General features: G+C 48.9%; 2 protein-coding genes across 2 annotated transcripts; one reads left to right on the top strand and one right to left on the bottom strand.

Annotated features, from left to right (window-relative positions):
- Window positions 1-3,529: 3,529 nt before the first annotated feature.
- LOC117187682 (protein espinas) lies at window positions 3,530-24,735 on the top strand. Its single transcript, XM_033390358.1, has 6 exons — window positions 3,530-4,369; window positions 15,504-16,074; window positions 16,781-16,894; window positions 17,527-17,655; window positions 21,996-22,199; window positions 22,321-24,735. The coding sequence occupies exons 1-6, from the start codon at window positions 3,849-3,851 to the stop codon at window positions 23,773-23,775; spliced, it is 2,994 nt and encodes a 997-aa protein (XP_033246249.1). The 5' UTR covers window positions 3,530-3,848; the 3' UTR covers window positions 23,776-24,735.
- On the bottom strand, window positions 24,466-26,512 carry LOC117187683 (cytochrome P450 9b2-like). Its single transcript, XM_033390361.1, has 4 exons — window positions 26,263-26,512; window positions 25,692-26,199; window positions 24,990-25,626; window positions 24,466-24,921 (listed from the first exon to the last, which is right to left on the bottom strand). The coding sequence occupies exons 1-4, from the start codon at window positions 26,466-26,468 to the stop codon at window positions 24,755-24,757; spliced, it is 1,518 nt and encodes a 505-aa protein (XP_033246252.1). The 5' UTR covers window positions 26,469-26,512; the 3' UTR covers window positions 24,466-24,754.

The raw sequence follows: 26,512 nt of genomic DNA on the forward strand, positions 1-26,512 counted from the left end.
CGCCTCCACCGCTCCACCGCTCCACCGCTCCACCGCTCCACACTCACTCTCGCTTCTCTCACTCTCCGCTGCTGCTATTGTCTTTTCCTTTCGTACAAAAATATTTTTCATAAATATTACGAAGCCTCCTCGCCCCTCATCGCCTTCTATGGGGCAACACTTCAGACTTTTTGCCACATTTCCCCGCCAGCTACAACAATTCATAAGCAGCAGGAGCAACAGCAGGAGTGACAGCAGGAGCGGCGGGGACGTCATCATTAGGGAAACATTTGCCGCCTACTGCTCCTGTTTCGAGTGTGTGTGTGTGTGTGTATGTGTGGGTGAATTGTGGAATCTCCTGCTGCTTTCTCCTGGTTCCTTGCCCCTCCAGCATCCGCCTGCTCTGTGCTTATTGTCTTAAGAGGAAGTCGGCACGAGGATTGGCGGATTGGAGGAGGAGCTGCCACTGAGATTGGCAAGCGGATTGGGGGTACGCATCTCTCAATCTGTTTTTTCATATAAATGCTCCCTGTTGTTGCTGCTCGGGCGGATGTAATGGAAGTATTGCATGAAGGGGCTTACAGTGGTTGGAAAAAGAACCGCACAGGAAAAAAGTTAAGCCAGAATGAAATTTTGATATTTACTGGAAGGTAACTGCAATCCTACTCGAAACATGGAATATAAGCAATGCATTAGGAGATGATAATGAGTGAAAAAATCATATTTTTTTCTGGCATGATTACTGGTTGCTTCGTTCCACTGTACCTTCACCGTTGAGCGCGCAATTTCAGCTTTACTCTGGCCGCGTTCTGTGGCCGTCCGCCCCATTCGAGTACTTACGCCTCCTCCTTTCTCTTTCTCTTTCCCTTCGCATACTCGTATTTTCCTACATATATATTTTGCAATTTTTCACTTTACGACTTTCACGTTCACGTTGTTTATGCAAATAGGCGGGAAATTCTATTTGAATTTAGTTGAAAGGAATTATGATAACGCGATTGTCAACAGCAGCAGCCTTGATTTTACGTATTTTTATATCGCTCCTCCCTCGCACACTCTCAAATTGTTGTCATGGTCCCGCTGAGATACAGTTATGATTATGACAGGGCGCCATGTTGGAAAAACACTAAGAACAACTACAAGAATCCAGCTATCCCCTGGCGCAGAGGCGACACTCCCCCCACCAAGCAGACACGTGCTGCGTACAAGCCGCACAACCGTTTGTGTTATTGCTGTTGCTCTCGCTTTTTTACAAAGTGTAAATTGTTTTAATACTTTTAGTGCTTTATAGCGCCATCTTGCATCGCGCAGTGGCGTCAGCTGTGCCAAACGGAGCTCCCATTCCATCCGCATCCGCAACCAGCCCTTGCAACTTTCGACTAACACGTGTACGGTGGCGTGGCGCGTTCAAATCTAAACTTTTACGACCTCTGCAACGAGCCCCACTGGGGGCTGGAGGATATTATCCTCGTTGTTTTACTAGAGTTACAGTTCTACGTGGGGACTACGTCATGCTCCTCCTGCTGCCATGGCTGAACGATGACGTTGACTTTTACCTGTTGGCCATTGCCACGGAGGGAGTCCTGCTCTGCTCTACTCTGTGCTGCTCTGCTCGTTCCCTGGCAACTCTGGCAGCTGCCAACTACATTCGCTGACATTTCTACGACTGTGGACTGCGTGTCGCACTTTTAATCAAAATTGTTTCATGAATTGTTCAGTTGTTTCAACTGTCAAATAAAGTTTTGACGCCCTCTTCTGCGGGTACAGCAAGACGGCAAAGAGGCGGATGGGGCATCTCGTGGCAATTAAAATACTTTGGCACTCTCTTTGTTTGTCTTGTACGCCATTTTCCATTTTCCATTTGCCGTTTCATGTTTAATGTTTTCTGTCGTCCTCTCAATTAGTTGCAACACTTTTGGGCAATTTCGTCCATCACTCTTTTCGCTGGCAGCACACAAAGAGAGAACAAATATTTGACACGAAATGCGGAAAATTAATTTATTTGTTCTTGACTCTCATTACAGTTGGCAAAACAATTTGTTCGGAAGCGACTCACGAAATGGCAACGCTGTTGGGAAAGTTCTAAGAGTAAGTTTCAAAGTTGTTTATTCCTTCTTGCTAAATGTTTTAAAAATGCAATTAGTTGTAGGAATTAGTTAAAGTTGTGGCAGACTTAAGATGCAAATAATAATAAAAAATATTTGAGTAGAACAGCATTTGTTCTATTATTAAAATGCATACAAAAAACCCTTTGATTGGCCTGTTTCCTTGCGCAACTTATTTTCCATTGGTTATTTCCCAATGGCAAACCCAAGATGGGGGCCTCTACCTGATTGCCACATTTTCACTTAGCCACCAGCATAATGACCGGCTATGAGGCCGCCTGCTAATGTGGCAACAAACCGCCCAAAGGCCACACGCTCCACTCAGTTCCGCTTAGGCCATGCGCCATCATCCGTCAGATTCCACCCTCCTGTGGCTGTCCGGAGTCCGGTTGCTGCTTGAAATGGGTCAATCACTAAGCGGCCTGAAATGTGTCAAATGGCCTGAAGACAACCAAACAATCAGCGAGACAGGCAACCAGTAGCAGCTGCAGTTGCATCCACAACTCAGAAATCTGCCACTGCGGAGACTGGCTAATAAAAGTGCCCAGAACATGGCTCAAACCACTCGAAATCGACTCAAAAGTTGACTCGACTCGACTCAGGCGACAGGCGGCACCTGTGCTACCTGCACTTGCTACAGCCAAGTCCACCAGAGAGTGAGCGAGAGAGGAAGAGAGAGGGAGAGTTAGCTGAGGTGGGTTCGTGGTGAGTTTGACCTGCACCAACCTGGCCAGAGCCAGGCCAGCGCCAAGCCCGGTTCTTCGCGGCCGTCTTGGCCAGGCCAGCAACTTTCTACTCGTGCGCCCAACTCCGAGGCGATCTTCAGTTGTTTGAGCGGCCTCGAAGCGAGCGGTTCGAGTGCTGCTACGATATATTTTTCATATACAATATACGATATACGATATAGAGAGCGCGATCTATCGCTGTGGATCAGACATCACGTCGATTGATTCCCACCGATTCGCGAGTGCACGTAATTGGAGCAAGCGGATTGCCCGTTAATTGCTGGCGACAGTAATTGTCGTCCGCTGCATACCAGTTGCGCTTTCTGCTTAAGGTGTTCCCTCGTACTGTTAATGTGTCAATTGATTGTTTTGCTTTGTGATTGACGCGTGCCTAATTCGATATTCGATTGGAAGAGCCTCTAGCCACCGGAGACCCTCCTACGAAATGATCCCTAAACTGTCGAAGAAGCGCTGGTGGAAGATCTGCCTGCCGCAGGGACACCAGGATCAGTCCAAGAACTATCGCGAGATAGTCATGATCAGCGAGTGCGCCTCGGTGCTGGCCACAACCATCTCTAGTGGCAGCACCACCACCACGGCCAGCAGCGGCAGCCCCACCCGCAACCAGAGCTGCGACAGCCTGTCCAAGAGCTCCCTGGCGGATCCGAGCAAGCTCTTCCCGCGGAATATGCCCAGCATTCGAAGGAGTCGCCGCCGTGGTGTGTCCGCAGAGAGGGAGAGAGTGGCCAGCCGGGAGAGGGCCGCCAGCAGGGAGATACCAGATCCTGTTCAGCCCGCATTGGCCCAGCAGCCGCACAAGAGCACTCAGCAGTCCCGCCTCTCCACAGTCACCAAGCTCTCACCCCGGAAGCCTCCCAAGTCTAACTGCTCCAAGAACCGCGGACCCTGCTCGCCGGTAACCAAGTGCGTGGTTAAGGCGGCCGTGCGGACAAAGACCAAACCGAAGCCAAAGCTCACACTAGCCCCTTATGAGATAGCCCTCGAACTGCCCAATGAGTCGCCAGCCCCAAGCCTGGCCATGGCAGTGGCCCAGAGCCACTCGAACTCGCAATCACACTCGAAGCATGCGAGCCAGAGCCAGAATCAGAGCCAGAAGCTGCCCAGCAGCGACGAGCAGTTCCACTCCTCGGGCATCTCCTGCAACGGCGAGACAGACGATGACGTGGAGGTGGCCATGCTGACGGGCAGCCTGAGTCCCGCGCAGCTGGCCAAGATGCAGCAGGGTCTGCCCAACAGATCCTTGGCCATGTCTTTGCCGGTTAGTGATTTGCGCAATCTGAATCTGTGCCGGAACCGCAACGCGCTTTGGCTAAACAACAAGGACACGGATCAGCTAATCAAAGCGGACAGGAAGGATACGTTCTGTTATTTCAATAAGGCCATTGCCGACGATATCCAGCTAAGCGATATTGAAGAACAATTGGCCAGGTTTGATGGCCACTCAAAGAGGCCGCCACAGCCACAGTCACAGCCGCCAGCGACAGCCACGGCCACCGCCACAGTCGCAGTCACAGTCAGAGCAGCAGCAGCAGCCAAAATGTAAGTTTCTTTTTGGCCTATCTAAATGGCCATAACTCTTGGCGATAGGCGGGGGGGAAAACTAATTTGAAATCCATTTGATGAGCTTTACATTTTTCGGTTTTAAGAGGCCATCAAATCGGGGATTAGTTGGAGAGTGGGAACCACTTTATGACCCGATTTAATGGCTCCTTAATAGCTTTATATGCGTCGAGTTCTGAGTCCGAATTGAGCAACAGTAGAGGGGTTTTGTTTCTAATAACTCCAAACGCATATTTGATGGCTTTTCCAATAAAATAATTTGGGCAAAAGTTACGAGAAAAGTTCAGATGAAGCAGGAAATGACATGCTGATATTCGCTTTGCTGTTTGCAGATTGCAGGTTCTGTAATGGAGGCTAAAATCTCTTACGCAACTCTAGATTGCTTCTCAATAATTAGAGCTGAATGTTTCCCTGAAAACTGATTCGTTTCTAGGAAACGCCCATAAGATTTCTCACTCAATGAGTGATTGTCAAGTGCTCGGCAGTTGGGGAAACTCTTTTCCATCTGAGACATCCTGTAAGCATTATACGCGTATACCTTTCTGAGGGCACTAAAAATACTCATACAGGGTATAGTACGCAACAGATCAGTAGACTCTTTATAGCCAGGCATCTCAGTTTCAGTTGTGTTGAAAGTAAAGACTGTTCAGGTCAGCGACGGGGAGATCTTGGAGATATAATCCCCCTTAAGAGGCTCTTCAGCTCTGTCAGCTGGAGGCGACTCTTTGGACTCGCTAAGAAGGTGTTATTAATGCCCAACTATTTGCAAAGCTGACACCGAAAAGTTATTTATCAAGTTGCTGGCCAGCACGTGCTCTTCCAACCTCCTCCTGGCTGCTCCGCCTCCCTGTTGCATCTTTGTCAAGTTTTGTTAACTGGCAAATGAATTGCATGCAGCTAAGTGGCAACAGCAGTTGGCCCTTTTCCTTCGGGGCTTAAGCAAAGTTGGCACAACTTCAGGTCCAGTGGCCGTGGCCAGCCCCCAGTTCCAGTACGCCCCTCTCTTCCCTGTCACATTGTGTTTGCCTCCTGGCCTGGAAGGAGACGCAGGCCGGGATCCGGGATCCGCACTCTCATAAATTCCATGTGTCGTCTCCATAAATTGAGTTCTTCTCCACCGCATGACTGAGTGCCCTTCATCGATAAGGTTTTTGGTATCTCGCAGATCTCGTGTATCTTTTAGCTCACATCGCTGGATACTGCTCCATCTTCATTTGCATCGCGAGGACTTCTGTTCATAAATCTGCACAAACTGTTAATTAGATTTCCAAAGTTAATCACTTCTTTTTGGTTCTTGTTTCTTGGTGGTTGGCTTTCTGGCTGCGAGTCATAAAAATATTGATGGAAAGTGTGCGGCATAAATTCCTGCCCAGAAACTGGCTCGGTAATCGGAGCCGACTCCAGTTCTTGTCGGTTGTGTGGTTGGGCCCTTGCCCTTGCATCCACACGACCCATTAGCAATCAGTTGGGGCTATTAAGTTTCTAGTTTAAATAAACCAAAATCAATATTGACTGGCGGCTACTTAAAGCGTAATTAAGCGCATGGCCATGGTCCCCGAGAACACTTTGCATAGGCATCCGCTCTACAGCCCCAAGTCCCCCTTCGGGGTCTGGACAATGAAATAAATAAATAGAGTCTGTCGGCGTCGGCGTCGGCGTCGGCGGCGGCCTTCTCTTTGGGCAAGCCTCCTCTCGTGGAGACTGGCTAATTGAAGTTGGCAAAAAGAAGGCCCGGGTGGTCTCAGGCTCCGGTCCACCCATGGCTTATCGGTTTACGATTTGCTTTGATTTCAAAATGAGCTACGCATTTGATTTTAATTGCATTCGATGTGCGCTGTAGTCGCAGATGATGCGAAAGCGCTCCAGCATCAGCCTGGCCACAGCTCTTTCCGCCATGATATATGGCATTTTAATTGAAATGGCAAAAAGGCCGACAAACTGAACGAGGAAGGGGGACTAATCCGAGTTTAACTGATTTGCAGACATATCAAGTAACGCCCCTTTAATATTTCTTTGCGGCTGCTCCTCTCGCTGCCGCTCTAAAAGTTTTCTTCTTTAAAATATTTTCTAATTAATTTTTCACGGGGCGTATGAGCAATTTCTTTAGCTGTCAGCGGATGAAAGCAATCAAAAGCTGCTCTCACGAAGCCAGAAAGTGACACAATCTTTGGGGCAAGCGTTGTATAACCCAGACAAAAGGCATCATAACTATCCAACTCTAGAAGACACTCGTACCTTTGTCTCAAAGGTGCTGGCAAGTCAGAACTACTCGTAAACTTTTATTGAATCAACACCCAATCGGGAATCCATAAAACGCATTAACAAAACACAAAATTTACAAGTGAATTGGATTGAAGAAGGGGAGGAGAGGAGACAGACAAGTTGATTGATTTTGTCCCAACTTGGGGGAAATTCAATTTATGTATAATCGAAAAAAAAACGCACGAAAAAACTGAAAGACGAAAGAGAAAGAAAAGGCATTGTAGCGAGGAGAAAATGTGTTTATAAAATAAAATCGAAAACCGCAAATAAAATTAGCCTATGGGTGGCTAGAGGGAGGGGAGGGACTAAAGGCGGGGGAAGGCAAATTGAAGGGCGTTGCTTTGGAAGCTTATTATATTGCCAGTTCCCTCACGGCTTGATTATGATTATCTTCGCTTTGGGACTGGGCTTGATCCCAGCATACATCCATATACATACATATACATAGTGTGCGCGTAGAAGCAATTTAGTGGCCATAAGTCAGAGGCAGTGGCGGAGGCGGAGGCAGTGGCAGTGGCAGAGGTCGCTGAGGCTGCAAAGCGAAGTTAAGCGTTCTAGCCACGATCAGGATTCGGCATTGGGCGATAACCAGTTTGGCTCTCTGCCCAGTTTAATTTTCGTAATTTATGTTTAATTGAAAATGGAGGAGTGAGCAGCCGAATGTAATTAATTTAATGGCCATCGTTTTGTCCATTCAAAAGAGGTGGGCAGGCAGACAGAGAAACATTTTTGTGTGCTGTCATGCCCCTCACTGAGTCGGAGTGTTGCCAAATTGTGGCAACTCCGATCTGGCCCAGACAATTACCAAAATATGTAATGGCAGAGCTCTTGGCCTCTGCCCACACACCGCACTTGATGTGTTATTTTGTGCTTGGTCAGAAAACCCCCAAAAATGTATTTTAGAAATTGCCATCAATTGCCGTCGGACTTAATGAGAATCAAATGTAAATTTAGCAAACTGGCACAAATGTCACTCGGCAGCTTGAAGCTTGTGAAAGTGCTGGCTCGCCCGCACAGGTCTCTGTCAAGTTGATAATCGTGATTTTCTTGTAATATTTTAGCCACTCGAGAAGAGTCGAGTCGGGTTGAGATTTCCGCAAATTAATTTACCCCAGCTCCAGTCCGCAGTCCCCAGCGCCAGTCGCAGCTTCAGCACGGCACTCTGCGGAGAAAGCCGGACCGAAATGCATTTGGATTTGGTTATTCATGGCCCAATCCCCGATCGCAATTTAGCTAAGAAAACACGTGTTGCCTGCTGTAGCCAGCAGACCTCCTCCACCTACGGCAGCACTCACAGATCGCAGATCCCAGATCCCAGTTCTGATAGTCTGGGAGAGAGGACGTGAGTGGGGTCAATTCAAATACAATCGTCAACATCAATCCTCATGCCGAACCGAACCGAACCAAAGTGGAGTCATTCCCATATGTCTCGACGCCTACGCGACTTGAAAGCGTTAATGAGACGCCGCTGGGCCGCGTTTCTGGGGTCGGTGTTGGGTTCTGGGCCCTAGCAATTCTACTTGATAAATTGGAGGCCGGGCTGCCACTTGCAGCCGCCTCTAACGGTTCTCTTTTACTCTGTGCAGACGCTCTAACAAGATCCTGTTCGCAGTCTTGGCGAGTCTTCCATTCAGGCTTCATTAGCAGTTGGCCGCTGTACTCTTAAATAGTAAAAGTTGGGTTGGGGCTCGGCTCTAGCATTTTCCCTCTCGGGTGAACAGCAGCAGCAGCAGCACCGGGAACGGGACTGGCACTGGGACTGGCACTGGCACTGGCACTGGCACTGGCACTGGCACTGGCACTGGATAGTGGCTTCCTGGTTGCACCCAAATGCATTAGTCTAATGCGAGCTGCACTGCTCTGGCTCTGGTCGCAGAGTCAGTCGGTCTGCCTGTCTATCGGTCCGTCCGGCTGCTGCTGTGTCAAGACACTTGGACACTCAGGCCAAACATTTGATGACTTAATTGCGCATTTTAGCAGATACACATGAATGCAGGCAGCCGCAGGCGGAGCCTGCACTGAGAGAAGTCAGCAAAATAAGTGCCCGTTCCATTTATATGTCACTGTCACTCCAGTTTTGTAATGGGACAAGTTAGGAACTGCCTCAATCATTAGAGTGTGTACTCCATTGGCATCTTCATTTAATTTTCTTGAGGTGTAATTTGTTTCAAGTGCTTATGAATAGAATGGGAGCCTGAGAGTATTTACTGACATGTGCAGGTCCCTCTTATTGTTTGGTAGATTCTTTATATAACTCTGCTTCAAGTGCATCATTGATTTCGCTCAGTGTGGCCTTGTGTCTTGTTGTCTAAGGAGGTTCTCCCGTGATGCAACACACAACTTTATTTTGACAGGCGGCGATTAGACGACGACAGGGATGTTGCCGTTGCCTAGCAGCCTCTGCCCTCATCTGTGCCCCACTAACTGGCACCCTCTCTGGCTCTTGCCTCTTTTGTTAATTGAAATGTTGTTGTTGCCTGCTGTTGCTGTTGCAGATGCAGATGGAGACTCTGCTGCTGCTGCTGCTGCTGATTCCGATGTTTGTTTGCCTCCCCGTCAGATTGCCTGTCCGTCAGATGCTTGTTGCTTTTGTCAGTTGTCATGTTCTGAGCGGGGACCTACACGATTTTGACATTGGCATGGCAATGGCCATTACAGTTACATTTAGCTCCGTCCCTGTCTGTCTGTCTGTGTATCTGTGTATCTGTATCTGCATCTATGAATATATCTGTGTGTGTGCGTGTGTGTTTGAGTCATGTAGGAAGTCTTGGCGGCTGATCAAACGCCATGTCCATGTCCACATGCAAAGGTAATCCTTTTACGCCTCAATGGAATTCCAATTGGAAATGGAAAATTGAAAATTGGAAGTGGAAGTCGAACAAGTTACAGTGCAGTTACAGTTGCGTGAGGCTTGTGTGAGAACCTCCCGCGACCACTCTCCTTAGAGTGCGGCATATATGCCATCATTAATTATAAAGCCAAACATCCTTTTTGGCTGTGAAAACTGTTCGTTTGCTTGGCTGTGCTGTTGCTGCTTGCCGAAGCACAAACCAAAATCGTCATAGTCGGTTGCACAACGCCAGCCCCCTGCCACCATTCCATATTCCATTTGTTGCACTGGAGTCATGGTCAGGTGAGTGCAGAGGAGTGCAACCGCAAGAACATTGTCGAGCCGATACCCCAGGGATTGTGCTTAACTTGTACATTATTTTTCGGTAATTGCTTTTTGGCCATCTCGGGGTTGCTTTCTGAAACTAGATTCCCACGTTCCAACAGGTGAAACCAGTCACTCCCCTGCCCACCTGTTGGCCATCCAGTCCATCCATCCATCCATCCATCCATTCGGGAAGTTCTGTTGTGTTTGAAAGTCTGCTCGCGTTTCATGCTTCGATGGATTTGCTCGACTGTCTGGCTGTCATACGAGAACAGACAATAAATTTTACAGAACCATTTCTCAGTCTATTTTCGTCTTCTTCAGTTCCGTTTTGTAATGCTCTTCTGTTCCTATTCTCTGCTCTGCTTTGTTCTTCTCCGATTTCACCGAGTTTCTACGAAAACAGACTTTGGAGGATTGTAACGCACTTTAATTTAATCAACTTATTGTCCGTGTCTCTGTGTCTCTCTCAACGTATTCTTCATCTTCAATTCCCAAACATAATCTTTGCTTTGATGTGCCTTAATTTGATGGGAGGGGAGCTGGAGCTGGAGCTGGCGATGGCGAGAGAGAGAGAGTGAGAGAGAGAGAGCAATTACATTTATCATCAGCTTCAATCATCAGCCCCACCATCATCATTAAGTGGAGTACATCAAATTAGAGAAGATATTTAATTTATGTCTAAGAACTGTGGGAGTCCATTTCCATCGCCATCTTCCATCACCTGCTCGCTCCGAACTAGCATAGTATCTATTTTATCAGAAGATCTACGAAGACGAGGCTAAGCTCTGGAATTCACAGCTCACAAAGTGCTTCAAGTCCCATCGTAGATGGGAACCGGAGTGAATCACAAAGTAGGGACGGGACTGCCAATTGGAAATTGTTCTATTGGAGCATCAGCATCCCAAAAGAAATGCCAAGGGACTTTCTACGGTTGCGCAAACAAAACGATTTTGCTAATAACAATTAAAATCGAATATATCCAACGGACAATTATCCCTCATCTGACTTCGACAGAGAAATCAATAAAACAGAGAGAGAGAAAGAGACTTGGCCATCAACTTGGACTAATGAAGCCCGAAACGAGTTGGCTAAAATGCGCATTTAAGTTTGGTAAAAAGCAGCCAAGAAAATGCCCAAAAAAGAAAGAAAAAAAAAACAAGTGGCAGAGTGATGGAGTAGGGGGGCAGGGGGATGGGGGATGGGAAAAAATAGAAGAGAATTCACGAGCACAAAACGAAATGAATTACAGAAGAAGAACAACATTTTGCATAAATTAGAACGAGCCATGCAACATGAAAATCGCTGAAACGTGTCTAAAGCTGTTGACAGCGGGACAAGAGGGGGCAGCAGAGCATGGGCCACGGTGCACGGAGCACGGGGCACGGGGCACCGGGCAGTGGTAGTCTGCATAAAATTAAGCAAAAGCTGTTAATGACGGAACGCGAATCAGCTCAAGACACACCACAGCGCACTCGACTCAAACGACTGCGACTTGAGTGGAGTTGGTTTCACATGCCACATGCAACATGCAACATCCAGTGTGGGCTGTGGGCTGGGTGCTGTGTGCTGTGTGGTGTGCACTGGCTGCTTCTGCTTTTGGCCTCGGCGATTAATTATGCATTTTAGTTGATGCTGAAGCTGGGGCTGATGCTGAGGCCGATGCGGAGATGCTGATGCTCTCGTACAAGTATCTGCAGAACAGACCCATTGCAGACCCGAGGACGACGTTGCATAGAGCTTATCACCAGCCTGGTCTAACGGTAACGCTGCACTAAATCACTACGCGGTACTTAAAGAGGCGTTGCAGCGGGCACACTCGTAGAGAAGGAGAGGAGTCTGCCAGATACCAGAGATATCGGCGAGAGAGAAAGAACGAGGGAGAAAGAGGGAGAGGAACTTGTGCAACGGGCCTAACTGGCTCCGGCCTTCACTCCCTGCCCAATGAGCAGCCAAACCCCGAACTGCAACTCGAATCCGTATCCGAGCTGGGCCGAAACGATCCCAACCAAGCCGTGTAGACAGGCACACAAAAATGTGTTCATGTTCATACAAAAACCCATAAAGAAAAAGAAGAAGCCGAGGCATAAAAACGTTGAGCGACAGCAACACGTGCAACATATGACGCGATTGCATGTACAGACAGACATTTTTTGTGGCTGTTTATGCTCGAATACCACATGTATGTATGTGTTTATATGCATGTGTATGCTTGTTACGGGTGTATTCCGGTGCTGGTTCGGTTTCGGGTATTCGTGGCCTTTGTTCGTGTGACGTAAACGCAGTCAAAAGCGGCCGTTTAACCCGAAAGTCAGACTGGGAGTCTCAGCCGGAGAATGCATATAGAAATATGAGTGGTTCCGTTCGAGCGGCAGACAATGGAACACGCAACAAGGTCACGAGTTGGGGGGGCCATTGAACGAGATTTCATAATGGGGGTGCCCTGCCTCTGCCACTGCCCTGCCCCTGCCCATGATCGAGTCCGGGCACGCCCCATTGGCTGGGATCTGGAATCTGGGATGCGTGCAGTTCTGGAGTAACTACAGATCTGGCCAGAGATCGTGTGCTAGACGAGGATAATCAAGCATTAGTAGGCCTAATACCAGGCTTAACCTCCTGGCAATCCGCAAGGCGTTTATCTTTGGGCCAATTGTGAAAGTAATTTAGTGTGGATTGGCATTGGTTGCCTCTGGCTATGGCTCTGCCGGTGCCCCCGGCACTCCTCCTCTGTTCCCCTGCTCCTCGTACGACTCTTTTCAATTATTAAGAATTGCATGTTACGTATTAATTTCGTTTCGTTGTAGTTCAATTGCAGCCATTCTGTGTCGTAGTGCACTCCTGAATTCTCAGAATCCAGGCCCCCCTTTGCATTGGGAAACAAGTTACCGTGGGGTGTGTCTGTGTGTGTGTGCGTGTGTGTATCTGTGAGCCTAAATGATTTTGAACCAGTTACGTGGTGCTGCTGTTCCTGCTGCAGGTTTTTCTGGGGAAATTGCGTGTCTAAAATTTAATGAAATCGTGGAAATACGAGTACGAGTGTTGTGGAAACATCGTGGAACGAATAGAAATGCAATCGATGCCATGGTGTTGCAGATAATTGAGATATTATTAGCTCTGTGGCATGGTTTTGGTATTTCAACCGAGGAAAACGTGCTGAAATTGCGGAATTATTCGTTAATGAGCAGCGCATAGGATTCGATTGAGAGTCGGATTCGGACTCGGATGCGGATTCGGATTGGAGCTGAGACCGGCGCTGAAGCTGAGGCTTAGACCAGAGGCTGAGACCGAGATGAGATGTTGAAATCAGCTAGATAAATCGATTTGAAATGAATTGTCTGGCAGAGATGTCTGTGGCGATATAACAGTAGGCATATAGGGAGATTTAAGATAAAGTTTGGTTGCTAAATGGAATAGCAAGGTATGCCTCGAACCGCCTCCCATGGCGCATTTAATTGATAAGCCATTTGAAGAAAACCATAAACTGGCACAATTATGAACCGTAAACATACCGATAAATCCCAAAAGAGTCTTTAAACATTTAAAACTCCCCACAGATTTGAAAGAGTAAGCCCGATTGTGGAATGGCTATTTCTCAAGCCCATTCCCATTCGATTTAAGTGTCAAACAATTTTATTTTAATTATCCTGAGATGTGCGGAACGGCGACAGGCCATCAAGGAAATGACAGACATCAAACCAAATAAACTCAAAATCTTCTTAACCCAAATATATGTACATGTCCAGACCGGCCTCCATAGTTGGTCAGGCTTGCGCGGCCACAACCAGTACCGCCAATTGCCAGTGGCAGCATTTTTGCGTACTCGACATGGCGTATGTATTTTGCGCCTTTGCCGAATTGGCTTTAATGCAGAAATTGCATGCACCCATAGAGGCCATAGAGACCATAGAGACCAATAGAAACCGTCAACAGGTTTCTCTGACGCAGCGCCGCGTCGCGTCGCGTCGTCGCTTCGTGTTGCAGGCTGTGGCTGTGGCTGTGGCTGTGGCCGAAAAGAGAAAACCGACTAAGCCGCTGCTGACCAACCATATTTGGCAGTTGGAGCATGGATTTGTGTTGATTTGAATTGATCTGAGCCGATTCCATCCGATCATGGCGCTTGGCCACTGTTTTCCGCTATCAAAGTCGATCAGCGGCCGCACAATTCATTCAGTGACAGATTATGCCTTGACTTTTGTTTGGACAATCGCGGCGAATGGATCGTTTTAGAAAGTACCCTGTGATCGATCAACTTTTGGCACTGCCACTGGCACTGGAACTGGCGCTGAGCCCTGGCCTTGCCTACGACCCGCCCGGGCAGAGTACCAGCCCGGCTAGCCCACAAGCAAATGAAATTTGCATGGGACGAGAGCGGACAAAAAAGAGAAGAGACATAAAACTTTCTCCCCATTCACACGTTCGGGCATGCCAACGACTGATCTGTGAACCATATGGAGGTATGTAGGTGCTAATGGCTCCTGGTCGTCCATCAGGTATACTCGAGCTCTAAGTATTCTCCGGTCAGCCTCGGACGTTCACTTTCCGTAGGCTCGCTCTGTGAGACTCGCTTCGTTAGCAGAAGGTTAGCCTCTGATTGTGATGAGATGATGTCTTTAATTTGCATAAATTTACAAGAAATGTGAATAAATCGCTGGCCGGGGCCTGGCAAATTGGCTTCTACTGCTCTTAAGGCTGATGATATTTCTGCTTCTCACGTTGATTAGTTAATACAATGTTGGACCGCCTAATGGCTGCCAGCTGCCGCTTTGTGCGGCCTGTTATTCATGCTCCAAAAGTTTCGACACTTGATATTAGACTCGGAAAAATGTAAAGCGTTTGTGAATGAAACAGTTTAATATTTCACATGCGAGCACTCGACGTTGAGTCCAACAAATGGCTTTAATTACAAAACAAAAACAGGAAAAAAAAGAAAAAATAGAGAAAAACACACGGAATTAAAGCTGCAACATGACCAAGCTCTCTTGGCCCCGCTCTGTGCCATATGCTGGAATTTCGTTTGGATGCCACTGTAGGCTGCCGCAGCAGCAGCAGCAGCTGCAGCAGCAGCAGCAGCAGCGGCCATCTCTGCTTGGCTGCATAATCTCGCAGCGTGCCACAAATCGAGTGAAAGTACAGAAAGCGGCAGAAAGAAGATTCCGCGGCGAACAGTGCCGCACCGGTCGAGAGAGCTGCACCAAGACTTTATGACTTTACACGAAGCTCGGATGGTTGATGGTGGGGCCTGGTCCGGTCCGGCTGCAATTGCGGAGTTTCATCAGATTGGACAACTGCACGCATGCGCAGCTGCAGCCTGCCACTGCCACAGTCAGTGGTCATAATCGCACTCAAAACTCATTAGAAATGCCTGCAGGAACTCGACTAGAATGAGTTTTGGTCTATTTTTGTGCGCAGTCTAATTGCAAATGACTTGCATCAGATGGGGAGATGGAAGCGGGAATTATTTAGATGCCTATTAGGGGTGGAATACTATTCTGCCCAACTGTTAGAGACGGTACTTTATTTTCCATGATTCTGCTGAGCATTGCGTATGGGTAATAAACAGTTTCACAGCCACAAAAGGGAGAGTTTCGCTCAGGTGTAATACCATCCAAACTCAGAGACCACATCTAATGCTCGGACTTGGTAATACTCGTGGCTTTACCTCATATTGATTTCTCTTTCGGTCCTCCCTTTTTGCAGCTCTCAACCAGGCCAAGTACTCAGCAAATACAAGCCCACGCCCGCACCGCGCTCAAGCGGCAAGCACCAGGCCATCATGCAACAGCAGCCGCAGCCCCAGCCCCTGCCTCACAGCAGCTACTACACGCAGACGGAGAGCGAGCTGCTGCAGATTGAGGCGGGCGGCAGCGGGTTGACATTTCCCCCACATCGGAGCGAGATGGCCGCCACCAGCTCCCAGCTTCAGCAGGCGTCGATGAGCAGCAATGTGGCATCTACGGCCACGTCCAGCAACCTCGATGTGCCCTCTGGCGGCAGCAACGGCAGCGGCAGCGGGGGGCAGACCACGAGCCACTTTGTGTCGCCCCTGCAGCGGCGACACTGCCAGCCGCCGAGTCATCTGCCACTGAACTCGGTGGCGTCTCCGCTACGCACGGCCAGCTACAAGACGGCAGCGGCCGTGGCCGGTCACGGATTTCATCACAGCCACCACCAGCAGCTGGACTTCCAGCGCAACTCGCAGTCGGACGATGATAGCGGCTGTGCCCTGGAGGAATACACATGGGTGCCGCCGGGTCTCCGACCTGATCAGGTAAGGGCGTGCTTCCAGCACATACACCATATAGACTTGCAACATGATCATCATCATCATCATCATCATTAGTGAATGTCGATTTGTCGGTACTAATTAAGTGAAATCTAAATCTGCGCTGCTCTGCGCCATGGCATTACCCGAGGCCACCCGCTGACAACTTTTGCTTTCGTTCGATTTTCCACGCTCCCCAAATCGGAATCCTAAATCCAGTTCAATGCCTGGCTAAAGCCGGTGCTGGGGCTGTGGCTGTGGCTCTGTCCGTGGCTGGGGCCTGGTCTTTTGGCCATTGGACATCGGCCACATGCACGTTTAAGGAAATCGTTGGGGGAAACAACTTTAATTACACGCTGAAAAAATTATCGCTCCCAAATCGCTGTGCTATCTGTATCGATTGGAAAGCGAAAGCGTTTTGTAATTAAATTGCCGATACTCCTGCATTTGGCAGCAATTAAAGCTGGAAAGCATGTCGATATTTCTCAGGTGCTGGCTTACATAAGAGCCCCTGGGAAAACTGAAAATTGGTCCCAATGTTTCACTGCATTGCCTCGATTGTCTCGGGTCTCCCATGACCATTTTCCACGCCACCATTCATGTCTCCATCTGCACTGAAATTCCATTAATTTGATATGATTTGTTCAGTTAAACGAGTAAAAACTTTTTGGTGGAACTAACTCGATTCTCCCTTCCGTTTTCCACTCCGCAGGTCCGCTTGTACTTCAGTCAACTGCCAGACGACAAGGTGCCCTACGTCAACAGTCCCGGCGAAAAGTATCGCGTTAAACAATTGCTGCACCAGCTGCCGCCGCAAGATAACGAAGTGAGTATTAGCCAGAGGAAAAGCTGGCTAAAAGGAAACGATAACAAAAGAAAATGCAGTTAGCACCACAGGCAGGTCCTACAAATTTAAAGAAAAGCAACCAAAAAGCGAGGAAAGCTTTGGCTAGACAGTATAGAGTAGAGTTCTTATAACTGCCCAATGAGATTGATTAAAATATTTGGATAAAGGAAGAACGAAAGACTTGAGTTCACGATGCAAAAGGATACTTTTATCCTATGATCGTAGAAATATGTAGCCGAATTTAAAACCAGAGCTGCCCGATCTAATTTATTTTAGGTTTAGGGTTTCTTAAGAAGAAACAACACATCAAATAGAATATTGCAAAAGGAAGATTTCAGCAGAAACGAAAGAAAATCCAATCGAGATATAAATAATAAGTATTCAGATAGCTTTATAATTTTGCAACTCAGCTTCCCAGCAGCATCCTGCCGAACGGAGATTGCGAAAAGATTTATAATTACCTCTTCGGGGGCATAGAAAACAGAGCATAAAGAAAATCCTTCATGAGCAGTGGCAAGATTAAAAAACTTGTCAGTGCCTTTTGAGTTGCCTTAATTAAAATCCATGAATACAACAAACTTTTCGCCCGTCTACGTGCCCGTCTGTTGCAGGTGCGCTACTGCCACTCGCTGAGCGACGAGGAGCGCAAGGAGCTGCGCATCTTCTCGGCCCAGAGGAAGCGCGAGGCTCTCGGCCGAGGAGCCGTCCGGCTGCTGTCCGACGAGCGACCCTGCAAGGGGGTAAGTTTGAAAACAATTTCTTTATGGGGTGGGGGCCCTTCCCCCACCCCCTATCCCCATCCCCATCCATTGCTTTAATTGTTGCAAAAATTTGCATTTTATTATGAACAAAAAGTGCGCGAAGAGCACAAGATGAAGAGTCGTTTCGATTTCATTTGTGCCCTGGTCTGCCGGTCCGGGCCGGGCCGGGCGAAGTTTTGCACCACCACCAGAGATTCTTTCTTGGCCCGGCCCGGGGACTACTGCCTGCCATGAATGGCCCAAGAGGGAACAGGGGAACAGGGGAACACAAAAAATCTGACAATGGCTGGCGAAAACAATGAGCTGTCGAGGGTAGAGGGACGTGGTAAACGGGACGCGACGGTGTTGCCAACTTTCAAACGTCTCGAAATAAAAGATGACAAAAAGATTTCATTAAGTACACTTTCAGCAAACGGCAAAGTGCTGCGAGGAAACCCCAACTGAAACTGAAAATGAAAAACGTTGTTGCAGAAACAATTGCAGTGACTTTGGCTGTGACTGGGCCCGGACTCCGCTTGGCTCTGACAACATAAAGGCTAAGAGAGTCAGCCAACGTACAAACGCAGAGGTTGGTGTTACTCTTTTGCCTCCTCTCTGGCCGTGCCGCGCACGTTGCAACGCGTTGGGCCAAAAGTGAATGGAGTTGCCTGCCAAAGACGCAATGAAATGGCATTATAGCACAATGGCACTGGCATAAAATAGGAGAAGTGGTATCTGCATCGGGCTGCTATTGCCACTGGCACTATCCTTGCCCAGCTTGGCGCCCCTGCCCCGCTTCAGAAATTTGCATTGTTATTAGCTGACAGGCGGAGGACTCTCTACTCTCGCTCTCTCCCCGTTCGCGGTGCGTGCCACAAGTTCAACTCCAACTTCAGCTTCAAATCCGGAACCCAGGCATCTCGATGCGCACTTGGTCACACTGGGGTTCTCTGGATTCTCTGGATTCTCTGGGTAGATACTCGTAGTTTGCAGCTCGATTTTATTGTGCTCACATTCGCCACTCGTAAAACTTATTAAAAACTTTATGCCGCATGTTGCGTGTCTGGGGCCTGGTCGGGTCGAGTCTAGTCGGGGTCGGGTCGTGTTTGTCTGCTACGTGCGTGGGTGGATGTGGTGCCCTTCGTGCGGGTTTCTGGGTGTGTGGTGTGTGGTGTGTGGTGTATGGTGTATGGTCTATGGTGTGTGGATTTTATTTGGTTTGTCCAAATTGGCAGACAAGTTCCGTTTATTATGGCCAGAGGACTTACACTTACACTTCTCTCTGAGGTTGCAGTTCGTTAGAAATCCCAAAAATAATCAGTGCGAACTTTGGCAAAGGAATTCAGATACAGATACAGATACTTATTTACTGGCAGAATGAGAAGCGGAATCCTATACAAATTTAAGTCTGAGCTCAATATTTTGCATTCCTTTGCAAACTTTAATCTTTCATTCATAAAAAAAAGAGATTAACTTTGAAAAGTATTCAAAATCCAGACCCAAGCCATCCCTTGGATCACGATGAAAGTGCTTAAAATTCACAGACCATAACTGACTTGCTAAACGGACGTTAAAATGTGAACAAAGGTCCAACCCTGAGCCATCCAATCGAATGGCGTGGAAAGCATGAGGGAAATTATGAAGGAAAATTTATGAAAACGTTCAATGATCCCGAAAGGGAGGAAAAGGAAGCTCTCGCCTCGCACTTGGACTCAGTCAGGCGTGAATGAGTCGCAACGTGGGCCACAAACGTGTGTCACAGCCAACTGGCAATGATTTTGGCAAAAAATAATGTGGCAAGTGGCGTAGAGAGGAGGCAAACTTCTTGACAGATTTTCCACACGAACAGCACCAGCAGCAGCATCCAGCGGAAGCTGAAATTTTGACAAGGATGTGACACTAAAGGTCGTCCTGGCAACAATGAAATAATTACAAGAAAAGCCATCTCAGCCCTCGACTCCATGAAATATATATATTTTCTCTCAGAAAAAGGGACTACTCCTTCAGCCATTCAAGGTAGGAACAGCAACAGCAACGGCAAAGCAAACAAAACGGAAAGCAAAATAAAAGAAAATCCAAGGAGAAGGAAGGTAAAACCCGCTGGCTGTTAAGCGAAAAGTTTATGTACTGAAAAGGGCATGATAACGAGCGTCATTAATAATTTGAGTTGCCGTGGCCCGACGCTGCCAAGGGATGGGATGGGCTTAGGATCAGGAATCGGGATGGAGATGGGGGCGAGCTGGTACTGCTACTGGTACCGGGTCTGAGCAGGAAATTGTCTGTCTGACTGTCTGTCTGTCCGTCTGTCCGTCTGATGGGGAAGTTTGTCGCTAAAAGTTGGATTAATCCAGACACGAAATGGGTTAGCAAGGACACTGCAGTATGCCCCCGTCTCCGGGGTCAGCTACGGTTCAGCACGGTTCGGGTAGGTGCTACACGGTGGCACCGCCAGCAACAATTTGTCAATAGCATAATTGTCTGTCGCAGGACTTGGGCTCCCCGGCGGCAAACAGGCAACAGGGATTAATTGGATTGATAAGATAAATGAGCAGCGATTGCTGCTATTTACATGACATTCACCCGGCTCGGCAGCTCACGATGATTCACGATGAAAAATGCCATTTTAAGTGCAGAGATTTTCTGGCCAAACTAATCAATGACGGGGGCGCAGAGAGATGCGGCATTGGGCACCCATCCTCCCTAAAAACTTCGGCACTTTGTCGCCACCGCAGAAACTACTTAAAGCTCTTTGTGGGGGCAAAGTTTTTTCCAGAGTTTCTGCGGCTTGCCCAGAGCAAAGTGCAGAGACAAGTCTATTCCGACACGAAATGCGTCATTAGCCAGGGATTGGTGGGAGCAGAGATGGCGGAGCACACGGCACTCTTTGCGGACAAATTAAAGTGCGCAGCAGCTCCCTCATTTGTATGCCACTTTCTTTTCGTGGGTGGCCCTGGCCGGGACGATAAATTTTTTGGAGTTGGCAAACAATTAACGACGCATGCAGTGAAGCCACTTACATAACGGCCATGGAAATTATCAACCCTGTACAGTCAGCGCCCAAAGCTTTCGCCTGTCAATGCTTAATGGCTTGCAAAAGTAAATGCTGATTGCGGAGGCCAGGACGCGGAGCAGCGCCCGCACCGAGGTTTAATAGCCTGGAAAGTTAAGGAGCTACGCAGGAAGAGTGGAGACAGTCCTCGCTAATGCTGATGGGGCAACGGGAGCCTCTTGCGGCTGCCTCTGCTGTGGCGTCGGGTAATTTGCCTGCGCCAAAAAGCCGCCGAGAACGGGGGCGCAGTGGAGCAATCACGGGGCAGTGCCTGGAATGGGGGTGCAAATTGGCAAAGATTCTGAGTATTGGGGTCTGTCGCTTCTTGGGTCATGGGAGGAGGTCATATATCAATGCAGTTGGGCTAATTGCTCTGTGGGTGGAAATGAGAGGGCAAACGGCTTACAATAAAGTTAAGGAAGAAACAGGAGACCGTTCAGGAATAATACAGAAACTGTACGACTTAAAGTCAGGATAATCCTCGAAATCGTACATTCTTTTAACAGAGTTTCTGTATATTATTTGGCATTAAACGACAACGCACTTTTATAATAACTGTCCAAGAGTTAAGCCGGGGTTTCGCTGCACAAATGTCCCCTCTTGGAGAACTCAATTAGGATCTATGGCATAAAAGCGTCACCAAACATCCCGGACGGTCGTACCCTTTCGCCCCGAAATGAGTTCATTATGCGAACGCGTTTAAATTTAACGAGTCTCGAGGTTCGGGGCTTGCCAGCAGTCATTAAAAGCGGAGCTTCCTGCTAGCAGAAAAAGCAACAGCAGCAGCAGCACAGTTTTCAAAAATCTTCCAGCGTCCTCGCTTTAAGTGCTTCCCTATCCACCGGGGAGCACTTGGGGTGGGGTGGCGTGGTGTGGTGTTGCCACCGAGGCTGACACGGGCACATGGCCGGCAGCTATTTTTGCATGATTTCCGGTTGGGAAACGAGGATGGCACGAGAATAAAGAGCAGCAAAACCGCAGAGCGAGCTGAAAGGAGCAGGCACTGGCCTGGCCAATGGAGCCGGCTCCTGTTTCTGTTCCTGTGCCGTGACCGTGTCCGTGTCCGTGCTTGGGGCACTTTTGGGGCTCGGTGGTGGCGGGGGCGCCGAGCTTAAGCGTTTTATTACCGTTATTTAGCATTTATAGACGCTTAAATATTTTCGCCCGAGCAGCAGCCAGACGCTGCAGATTTTTATCGCTCGAAGAACTTTAGCATATTTCTCTTATTTATACGATTCACCTCTCATCCCCACTCTCCCCCTCTGTCTCTACCTCTGTTTCGTGATTCCAGTGCGAGGAGTCCCTGTCGGGCGGTGACATCGTGGTCTTTGCCCAGCGTCTGGGGGCCCAATTGTGCTGGCATCCGGGCTGCTTTGTGTGCAGCGTATGCAAGGAGCTGCTGGTCGACTTGATATACTTCCAGCGCGACGGGAACCTCTACTGTGGCCGACACCACGCCGAGACCCAGAAGCCGCGCTGCTCGGCATGCGATGAGGTGAGTGATCCACGTTCGTCCCTCCTTCTCATCCGCTCTGGCGGACAATTATCATAGTGTTGAGGATATCCAATTATTAACTTATGAACCCAATTTTTCTCTGTCTCTTTCTCGTCGACAGATCATCTTCTCCGACGAGTGCACAGAGGCGGAGGGTCGCACCTGGCATATGAAGCACTTCGCCTGCCAGGAGTGCGAGCACCAGTTGGGCGGCCAGCGGTACATAATGCGGGAGGGCAAGCCCTACTGCCTCGGCTGCTTCGACACAATGTTCGCGGAATACTGCGACTACTGCGGGGAAGTGATCGGCGTCGATCAGGGCCAGATGAGCCACGACGGACAGCATTGGCATGCCACGGACCAGTGCTTCAGCTGCTGCACCTGCCGCTGCTCGTTGCTGGGACGCCCGTTCCTGCCGCGACGGGGCACCATCTACTGCTCGATCGCTTGCAGCAAGGGGGAGCCGCCGACGCCTTCGGACACGAGCTCTGGCCCTCAGCTGCGTCCCACCCATCGAGCCTCCACCTCCAGTCAAATCGCCCGCTCGCCCCGCCGCAGCGGAGACCGGGACAGGGAGAGGGAGTCCGCGAGAAAGGCCAACCATGGCCATGGACCGGTCAAGGGCACGGGCAGTGCCGGCGATCTGCTGGAGCGACAGGAACGCAAGCGCATGGAGGCAGCCGGCGTGGCCGATTTGCTGCTGGGCGGGGGTGTGCCAGGCATGCCACGCCCCGCCCATCCGCCACCCATCGACCTCACCGAGCTGGGTATCAGCCTGGACAACATCTGTGCGGGGGACAAGTCAATCTTCGGCGACAGCCAGCTGACCTCCTCCATGCCGGACATGCTGCTGTCGAAGGCGGAGGACTCGCACAGCTACCAGAGCATCGACAAGATCAACCTGAACTCGCCAAGCAACTCGGACCTGACGCAGAGCACCCAGGAGCTGGCCAACGAGCTGGAGCTGGACAACGAGCCGGTGCGGGAGCTGCCCCACGATGGCTACGAGCAGCTCTTCGCCAACAATCGCAACACGAAGAAGGGCCACGAGCTGCAGGAGATGCAGGGGGAGGAGGACGGAGAGCAGCTGGACAACCGGCCGCTGAAGGAGGTGCGATTCCACAGCGTCCAGGACACTATGTCGCGCTCCAAGAGCTACACGGATAACTCGAATGCCCGTCGCCGGCGCCGACGTCGTAACCAGTCTCGCAGCTCCTCGGAGATGCAGATCAACCAAACGAATCTCCGACTGCACAATGCCCAGACGCAGGCCGCTGGCACCGCCACCGGCACCGGCGCCCACAATCTTCTAAACAATCTGGATAACTGCGATGTGGCCAGCATCTGCTCGACCTGCTCGTCTAGCTCTTCCAGCGACATGGACGACTACGTCTACCGCCTGCCCGCCCGCAAGCACTACGGCGGCGTCCGCGTGGCCTACGTGCCCAACGATGCCCTCGCCTACGAGCGCAAGAAGAAGCTGGCCCAGGACCCATCGTTGGCTGCGGCCGCATCAGCCGCTGTCCCCGGAGTGCCGGGAGTCATGAACGAGAGCAAGAACTGCACAATATCATGACCACCTCCCATTCTGCCGCCGCCGCCCTTCAACCTGAGCAGCTACTACATCCTGGACACCATCCTGGAGGAGCAGCAGAGCCTGATGCTGCCGGAGAAGAAGCCCGGCTGCCTCCGTCGGGTGTGGAACTTCTTTGGCCTGGGCAAGCCGCGACTCCAGCACACCGGCAACGGACGCCTGTACAGCGTTTAGGTGGGATTGGATTGGAGTGGATTGGATTGGACTGTAAATAACATATCGAAATGTATTATACACCGAAACAGACGACATATGAGATCATCGAAGTGGGGTGAAACCTTGTACAAAGCTAAAACTATATCATATTTGCATTTACATATACATATTATACCTACACATAGGCATTATCATAACTAATTAGGTATTCTAGTGTTAGATCTAAGAAGATCGAGGCGGATCCGTAGGAGACCACAAGCAGCGCAATCAACGAACAATAAATTCCAACGAAATCCCCTTCAACGGCCAACAAAAGAATCTCCGAGAGAGTGAAAGTCTTTTTTGTGCAATAATTTAAAATGGAATGGCAAAAGCAGAACTCGAAAAGCAAAACCGAAGCCCCAAATCTTCCAAAACCCGATCAAAACAAATCGATAAAATAACCAAATTTTACAACGTTTGCAGTTTCTATTTTTTTACGACTTTTTGTCTAACCCAAATATGACGAAGATTCTTTTGTTTGATTGCCAAATTGTTTTATGTAATTTGCCTGCTTTCACCCGCAGCGTGAAAGGGAAGCGAAACTGTTATGTAAAAGGAATGTGTCCAGAATACTTAATCGTCGTAAAGAAAGTTTTTTAAGATCAAAAAATACATATGATAAGGAGTATGAATTGTATCGGTTATTCGTCTAAGCTATACTACATCATTCAAATGAAATTCAACAAATGTGTGTATGGAAACATAATCAAAAATAAAATATATGTCTTTTTTTTTTATCCTAAACCAACTGTGTTTATTTCCCCTATTTGCGTGGCACCAGGCGCATCCAGTAGCCAGCTTTGGGGGCAAGGTTGAATCCGCGTGCCTCCTCCCACAGATCCTTGACAGTCTTGGGAGATCTCTCGATCTTGTACCTGATCAGGAGGTTGTACAACATTCCCTTCACCTGCATCAGAGCATATCGATTGCCTGGGGATAGAAATGATAATGGTAATGGTTAAACTAACAAAATATTTCCTTCGGAGAAGCAGACTCACCTATGCAGTTTCGGGGACCTACTCCAAACGGCAAATATGTGTATTTCACTATTTCATTCTTCCGCTCATCGCTGAAGCGCTCTGGATCGAATTTTTGGGGCTCGGGGAAGTACTTATCATCCCAGTGCAGGCCGGCAATCGGAATATTGACGCGATCACCCACCTTGAAATCGAATAGGTGGGTGCCATCGTCGTCGGTTAGGGTGTAATCCTTGGAGCAGATGCGATCGGTAACGGGGGCAAGGGTCCACTTGCGTAGCGATTCAGAGATGACCATGTCCATATACTTCATCTTCTGCACTGCATCGTACGTGAGGGAGCTGCCTTTAAGCGACTCCTGGACCTCCTTGGCCTCCTCGTAGAGCCGCTGCTGGATGTCGGGGTTCTCGAGCAGTTCCAGGGATGTGGTGCATATGAGGTTGGCATTGTTCTCGAAGGCAGCGAAGAAGAATATGAAGCACTGGGCCACGATCTCGTCGTCCGTCCAGTTGTCTTCGGACTCCGTCTTGGACTCCATCAGCAGCTGGATCATGTCGGGGCGGTTGATGTTGTGCTCTTCTCGATATTTCATCGCATCCACCACCAGCCGTACAAAGTATTCTACTTTCTGGCCATTAAAGATCTTCATATTAAAGAACTGACACAGAAAAAAAAATATCTATCAATTTCCATACGGTATGAACCATTTTATAAATAACTCACAAGGAACACCTTCGGAATGACGGTGGCGAGCAGGAACTTGAACAGCTGCGATCCTCTGGAGAAAGTGAGAGACTGACCGATCTGGTAGAACTCATTATCAGGGCTCTTAAAAGAGTTCACCTTCAGCCCGAAGGCGGTGGTGGCTATCAGATCATTCGATAGCTTGTTGCAAAGCACTTTCATGTCCACCTCGAGGCCCTCTCCAGATTTAGAACCATCCGATAGTCGGGACAAGTGTTCGAGACACTCCCCAAAACTGTCGTTCATCAGGGCGAACATGCTGCGCATCTTGGCTGCCGTAAATACCGGCGTCAGGGTGTTTCTCATGTGCTTCCACCGCTGATCTCTCATCACGCTCAGCATGTCGTTGAGGAGACGCTCGTTGCTCTCTAAAAAGAGCTGATGGTTCGGAAAGTGATCAAAGTCCTTGATGCAGATCTTCTTGATTATTTCGGGATCGTTCAGCTGGATCATAGGCGTACGCAAATTAAAAAATCCAACAACTTTGCTGAAAAGTTTTAGAACGTTCTTATCCGTATCTGGATTGCCTGCTTATAGATAGATCACTTACTGGCCTCGTGTACGATTGTAGAACGCGCTGAGCACCTTGTGAAACGAGGTTAGGCCCAACATCGATGTACCAATATTGCCAAAAAACGGCTTGGGCTCCTCAAAGTACACTCCTCGATCATCGAATGCGCGGTGCGTCGCTGTGGACCACTTGTATATCATCAAGCCAAGGACCAGAATGCCCAGACATATTTCCAAGCAAACCATAGCAAGGTTTCTTCACTTGATTTTATTGTTTCAAACTGAGTTTC

This window comes from Drosophila miranda, chromosome 3, assembly GCF_003369915.1.
Source record: "Drosophila miranda strain MSH22 chromosome 3, D.miranda_PacBio2.1, whole genome shotgun sequence".
NCBI lineage: Eukaryota > Metazoa > Arthropoda > Insecta > Diptera > Drosophilidae > Drosophila > Drosophila miranda.